Source organism: Mustela erminea, chromosome 3, assembly GCF_009829155.1.
Source record: "Mustela erminea isolate mMusErm1 chromosome 3, mMusErm1.Pri, whole genome shotgun sequence".
NCBI classification, from domain to species: Eukaryota; Metazoa; Chordata; class Mammalia; order Carnivora; family Mustelidae; genus Mustela; species Mustela erminea.
The window spans coordinates 14,264,842-14,272,182 of NC_045616.1; the positions used below are offsets into that span (position 1 = coordinate 14,264,842).

At 46.9% G+C, this 7,341-nt stretch overlaps 1 protein-coding gene across 1 annotated transcript in view; it reads left to right on the forward strand.

Annotated features, from left to right (window-relative positions):
- The window catches only part of RNF130 (ring finger protein 130), a 133,803-nt gene extending 127,506 nt beyond the window's left edge, over window positions 1–6,297 (forward strand). Inside the window, exon 8 of the mRNA XM_032335280.1 lies at window positions 3,617–6,297. Coding sequence (XP_032191171.1) covers window positions 3,617–3,726 — 110 coding nt within the window. The 3' untranslated portion in view covers window positions 3,727–6,297. The remainder of the gene's footprint in view (window positions 1–3,616) is intronic.
- The last annotated feature ends 1,044 nt before the right edge of the window (window positions 6,298–7,341 follow it).

Consider the following 7,341-nt stretch of genomic DNA (forward strand, 5'->3'; position numbering starts at 1 on the left):
GGATTGGGAGGGAGACAAACCATAAGTGACTCTTAATCTCACAAAACAAACTGAGGGTTGCTGGGGGGAGGGGGGTTGGGAGAATGGGGGGTGGGGTTATGGACATTGCGGAGGGTATGTACTATGGTGAGTGCTGTGAAGTGTGTAAACCTGGCGATTCACAGACCTGTACCCCTGGGGATAAAAATATATGTTTATAAATAAAAAATTTTAAATTAAAAAAAAAATACTAAAAAAAACCCAAAAACACGAACTCTAAAAGACATATGTACCCTAATGTTCGTCATGCATTATTTACAATAGCCAAGATAAAGAAACAAACTAAGCGTCCATAGATGGATGAATGGATGAAGAAAATGTGCGTGCGCGCGCGTCCTATTCAGCCATTGGTGGCTCAGTTGGTTAAGCAGCTGCCTTCGGCTCAGGTCATGATCCCAGCGTCCTGGGATCGAGTCCCACATCGGGCTCCTTGCTCCGCAGGGAGCCTGCTTCTCCCTCTGACTCTGCCTTCCACTCTGTCTGCCTGTGCTCGCTCTCTCTCGCTCTCTCTGACAAATAAATAAAATCTTTAAAAAAAAAAAAAAAAAAGAAGGAAATCTTGCTATTCACAACAATGTGGATGGACCTTGAGGGCATCACACGAAGTGAAGTAAGTCAGAAAAAGACAAACACCTTATGATCTCATTTACATGTGGAACTTAAAAACCAATACCAAGTTCACAGACACAGAGAAGATTGGTGGTTGCCAGAGGTGGGGTGTTTAGGTGTGGGCGATATGGGTAAAAGGGATCAAAAGGTACTAATGTCCAGTTATAAAACAAAGAAGTCATAAAACCAAAACAAAACAAAAAATAGAACAGTAAGTCACGGGGATGTGATGTGAAACATGGTTGCTGCAATTAATAATACTGTATGGTATATTTGAAAGTAGCTAAGAGAATAGACGTTAAAAGTTCCCATCATAAGAAAAGGAATTTTGTAACTATATTTTCATCGGACTTCTTGTGATCATGTCGCGATATACAAAAATATCGAACCATTATATTGCACACCTAAAACTAATATAATGTTATATGTCAGTTATACCACAACTTGTAAAAAAAGAAGTAAATATACAGGTGTTTCGGGATGAACAAGATGTACAAATACCCTAAAAACATGTGAAAAGGAGTTCATCCTTTTTTGGCATCAGTGGAATGAAAAATTAAAACCATTGTGAAATACCATTATATACCCCCCCCAAAAGTGCTAGAATGAAAACATACAGAAAATAGCAAGTATTGGTGCAGATACAAAGCAATTGGAATTCTCGTCTAGTGGTGGAGGTAGAAACTGGTCCACCCACTTTGGAATACAGCCAACATGTGCTACAGATAGACATATACAGACCCCAAGATCCCATAATTCCAAGAGAATTCCATGTGCATGTGTGCAAAAAATACACACAAGACTGTTTCTCACAGCTACATTCATAGGAGCTCCAAAATGGAAACCATTCCAATGTGCACCAGGAGAAGAGCGGATGTATGTAAATGGTGAGGTAGTCACACAACAGAATGTCACACCACTGTGAAAACAAACCAATTCCTGATCTATTTCATGACATGGATCAATATCACCACATAACATTGAAGGAATCAAGACACGAAAAAACACTGTTTCCATTAAAGACAGACACAATTAAACCATGGTGTGAGAAGTCTGGATTGTGGTTTCCTTCGGGAGGGTCTGGTGATTGGGGTTGATAGGGGGACTCATGGGGAGCCACAGGGCCTAGTTCTTGATTGAGTGATGATTTCAGGGTGTGTTCTCTCTGTGCACATTCAAATTTACCTGTATGTACTTATGATTTGTACACATACCTTATACAGGTTATGCCTCAACTAAGAGTTTACATAATAACATTATGTGCTTAATAGCAAAAACAGTCCTCATCATTTGATCAGTAAGTAGGGTGTGTTTTTAGGCGTGGAAAAATATGCTCTCCTTCCTTGACAAAGCCAACATCATGTCTTTCTCTGACCAGAACAGATTACATCTAAATGTAAGCACTAAAACTGTTAAGCTTCTGGCTAAACGCATAGGAGGAGATCTGACTGACCTTGGATTTGGCAAAGATTTCTTTATTCTGACACAAAATGTGCAAACTATAAAAAAGGAAAATCCATAAACTAGATTTTTATCAAAATTTTAAACTTTTGGTCTTCAAATGACATTGTTCTGGAAGTAAAAAGGCAAGCCTCCAACTGGGCAAAAATATTTGCAAACCATATGTGATGGAAGACTTGTTTCTGGAAAATATATTTTTATATAATAAATATTATCATTTTTATTAATTATATATAAATATATAAATAAATGAATAAATTATATAAAAACTCTTACTGCTCAATAATAGGAAGACAGCCCAGTTTTTTTAATGGGCAAGAGATTTTTACCAAAATGCTTCACAAAAGCAGATATACAGTTGGCTAATAGGCACATGGGTGGATGCCTCAAGTTCAGGGAAATACAAATTAGAAGTACGACGAGATATTCCTATGCCCGTACTTGAAGGGCCAGAGCGTCAAAGATTGGCCATCTTAGTGCTGGTGAGGGTGCAGAGGAACTGGGACTCCCATACACTGCTTGGGGAACAGTGATGCATTCTAGAAAAGTCAACATACACCCACATAGACACTCTGGTCCTAGGTATCTACCCGAGAGAAAAGAAAGCACCATCCTCACTCAGACTTGGACACAGGTGTTCATAGCAAATTTATTTGTAAGAGCCATAAAATAACTACGAATCCATGTTTAAAAAAATTCTAGAAAGACGTAGCCTCATCTGTGTTTATCTGAGGGTGGAAGTAGGGCAGGAAAAAGAGAAGAATTACCAGAGGCTCCAGGAAACTTTTGGGGGGACAGAGATGTCCACCATCTTGAATCTGGTCTTGGTTTGAAATACGTGCATTTTATTGTATGTCAGTTATATGTTAGGAAACCTGTGCAAACGAATCAGTTGTTTGGAAAAGGAAATGTGAGCATGGCTTTGCTCTGACTAGCAGAAATAGTCAAATAATGTAAATGCTGAAATTTGTATCAAAATATCATTATATTGGAGAGTAGAAAGTAGGGATAGAGGAAGAGAGGGGGATGTCTTCATCTTCTGTAGCGTTGCCTCAGCAGATAGAGTCTAACACTGGAGAAAAAAATTAGGGGCACCTGGGTGGCTCAGTCAGTTGAGCATCTGCCTTTGGCTCAAGTCATGATCTCAGGGTCCTGAGATCGAGTCCCACATCAAGCTTCGTGCTCAGTGGGGAGCCTGCTTCTCCCTCTGCCTGCTGCTCCCCCTGCTTGTGCTCTCTCTCAAACAAATAAATGAAATCTTTAAAAAAGAAAAGCTCCAGGTGTTAATCTCTTGGGGATCTGAACATTGGGATTTACGTGTTTATGTTGTCCCTAAGTTGAGGGAATGCCTGAATTCTTTCCATTTGTCTTATGATAACAGCCCAAAATGGAGCTATCTGAGAAAATGTGCCGCTTTGAAGAGAAATCCATGTGCTTCCTCCGAGCTGTGCGGGAAGGGGAGGCCTGACGCCCAGATTAAGTCTGTTTCTTCTTGTCCCTTTTCCAGGTGGTCACTTCTTCCACCGAAACTCCTTGTCTCCTCGGAGCCTCGTGTACGAAAGTGAATTCTCCACCATCGAACCTTCCTTGGACATGTATGACGAGAACAAGACCTGATTTTTTCTAAATGGGCTCCGGGGGGTCACCTCTTTTGTGATTTAATTTACAATCACCTTTCTTATTTTGTATCTTTCTGTCAACGTCCATTTTTGGAAGAATGGCAGGGCTTTCCGAGTGTAGGTTGGGGCTCAGGGTTAAATTGCAAGGTCCCCCCCAAGGGGAGGCTTTGAGGACAGCATTATCGCCCAGGTGGCCTCACAGGACTGAAAACCCGCCCCAAGCCAGCAGGAGAAAGTGGGCCCCAACAAGCTTGACTGTTCCCAGAGAGGAGCAGGGGCCGGTGGAGGAGATGAGGGTTGCGTAGCAAACATGTCTCGGAATAATCACATGCTTTTCTGTGTCAGGGTGACAGCTGGGTATTTTTTCTTTTTTAATACCTTTTGTGCTCCCCACTCACAATGCGTACTAAAGCTTGCAGGCGCTGCTGCTTACGGACATGGGGCCCGAGTTGCTGCTCCTTGGCCCGCTCCGTATTTTCTTGTCTCTTATTCTACTTTCTGTTAAAGAGCCTCTTCCTAAAGGTTCCCAAGAGAAAGTCTTGCCTTTCGTCCCTCCTCTGAGACTGGCCACCCAGAGCAGCACGCCGGCTACATAGGACAGGGGGTCGTCCAGCCCCCATCAAGAGCTGAGCCGAGTGCTTATGTGACCACCTTGACCCTGAGGCCTGCGGACTCGTCTGCTTGGCATCTGCTGAGGTGTGTACAGAGGTGGTCCCCTGGAGGCCGGCCTGGCAGTCTCCTCTGGGTGTGATGGCCAGTGGACATCAAAATCAGAATGACTCTGAGTGCTTTCTTGAGAAGTTCGAACCACATCCTTGCTGTTAGAGACCAAACTAGCACCCCTCTTCCTCCTTCCCGATCCAACCCAGCCCCCTCCACCAGCCTCAGCATTGGCACCAAGAAGGCATGGGAGTTTTCAGAAAAGGACGCGGTGGGCCAGCATGGCAGACATTCAAGGACACACACGCTCCTCCCACACGCCTGGGATGACATGGTGTTAACGTCACGGGAAACATGTCTCCGGAGAGCAGTCCCAACCCAGAACCACAATGAGCACGTTTAGGAAATAGATAGAGGCATCCTTCTTACCCAAGGACACAACCACAGTTCAGGCCGTTTCTCCTACCCACGGGAGCCACGTAGCGATGTAAATGCATCCAACTCCTCAGATCCCCGGCATGAGAACGGAAACTCCAGCCTCCACGTTCTGGACTTAGATCTGGCAGCAAACCACGTGGACCTGGGACCCTCCCACACCCACCCACAAACACACACACCTGTCGATTTTTATCAGCTCCGTGAAACACGAGTTTGAGGCAAATGCTCACCATGTTCCCATGTGCTGCTGGCTTCTCTTCCTCACGTGTCTGTTCTCATCATCCCTGTAAGACGCTGTAAACACGGTCGTGCCCCCCCAATCACAACCCCTCAGAGAACCACGGTGGAGAGAGCCATCAGGAGCGTCGCCTCCCAGTGACCAGCAGCATCGTGTTTCTAATCACTCGAGGCTGGAACAGCATGGAATTTGTAAGGTCTCAACAGCTTTTTCTTTTTTTACCATACACCAAGGGCTTCTGTTTGAAGTTCCCCCTCCTTTTTATGGTCTTTGTACTATAAACATATTTTTGATAAACAGTTTCAAGAGGGCACTGTCCAGAAAGACAAGCTTTGCGCCTGCGGCTTTGAGGCAAGGGACTGGACCTGGAGGAGATGAGAACTCCATGTGCCAGACACTCTGGGACACACACCCGAGCTTTGTTTGGCTTGGCTCCTGGGACAGGGAAGATGGCTCACTTCTGGCCATGCAGTCCTCGCCATGACCTTGATCTTCTGCTCCTGAGCTGAGACCCTCTCCGAGCATTCTCTCCTGATTTGTACCGTCTGGAAAAAGCATACGCGTCACATTGCACTCGAGACATTACTTTTCTGGGAAAGGAATGAAATCGCACGAGAAGGAGGTAGAGATTCAGGCCCCTCAGAAATCTACCTATTAAACAATAGTTGAGTTTCTGGCATATCTAGGGCACGCCTTCACTGTCAAAGAGCCAAGGAGGCATTTCTTACAGGGGAATTCACTCAGAATAGTGCCCCAGGTCCCAGCTCAACACCTTCTCCCTAAAAATCGAGGCTACTTCCCTGCTCAGCTACAGAATGTCCTGCCTTTGTCAGGACAGATGGTAACTTCTGCGTGGAGGTCACATCCCCCCGGGGAACAGCAATGTTCCTCCCAAAGAACAGCCTCTCTGCCGGCGTGGGAGCTGGAGACCCCTCTGGGAAGCCACTCCAGGGACCCTGGACAGCAGGAACACTTGGGGAGGACAACCTTCTCAGCACCCTTGCCTCAGAGAAGTTCGAGGTTTGGGGAGCAGCTCATCGACCATACAGGCAGGATACAGGCAGGGTGGGGGTTATGGAGAGACACTCCTCCCCTGACCTATGAGCATCTCTACCACAGCAAGACTTACAGTCACAGTGGTCATCAGTAAGGACGTGTAAATAACTTCTGATCAGGTTTTTTTGGGGTTTTTTTTTGTTGTTGTTGTTTTTTTGGTGGGTGGGGGTTACATTTGAAGAACAGAAGGCACAGAGGAACTAGCTGCTTCTACCACAAACCCTCACCCCTCTGGCGGACTGCTCTGAGCTGGACCTGGCTTCCAGCCTCTGCTTCCCCCTTCCCCCTCTGTCTCCCCCCTTCCCCTCTACCTCTCCCTTCCCCCTCCATTTCCTCCTTCCCCCTCTGCCTCCCCCATTTCATCCCCCCTCCCCCCATCTTCCCCTTCCCCCTCTGTCGCCCCACTTTCTACGAGCCAGAGCACAATAGGAAGGCCAGGCCTGGAGTCAGCCCGTTGGTGGCTGCAGTGGGCAGCGAGTCCATCCAGGGCGCCTGCCTCTGCCCCACCCCACCCCCCACTGCAAGGGAAGACAGGCTCTACTCCCTTGCTGACAGACCCCTCAGCAACTCTGGGGAGCCCTGCTCAGGAAGGAAGGCTCCATCCCCCAGCTCCTCCTCAGGCCCAGCTCAGAGAAACTCCCCCACCCTCTGCACTTGGGAGCCAGGCCTATACCGCCAGCCACCCCAAGGCCCCCAACAGCCCAGCTTCCAAAACACGGTGGGCTCCAAGGGTTTAGACAAGACAGGATGACTGAATCTGATGGATCTGATAGCTCCTGCGGAACTGAGCGTTCCTGCAGGCTTCGTGAACTCTCCTTGCTTGTTATCACTGCCCACACCCACTTCTTTCCACCATCTTCATGTTCAGTGAAACTGGTTTTAACTGAGGGCAAATCCCAAGTGTCCTCTTGCTGTTGACCTTGATTGCTTAGACCCGGTTTCTGCTCCGGGGAAGCGAGGAGGTGGTGCTCGCGTCACGTCCCCTTGTGAAGCGGTCACGGCACCTAAACGTCATCAGACACAGACACTGATGTCCAGGAAGTAGAATTTGAAAGGGAGAAGGCAAGATTATGAGGTCGCTCTCTCCAAGAGCCCTTGATTAAGTGCCCACCTCATACTAAACACACACACTCAGAGCTCGGGCGACCCCAGTGACCGTGAAGACAGGCTGTGAGAGAAACTGGTACGTTAACAGCCAGCTGCGGTGGGAGGCCAGGCACC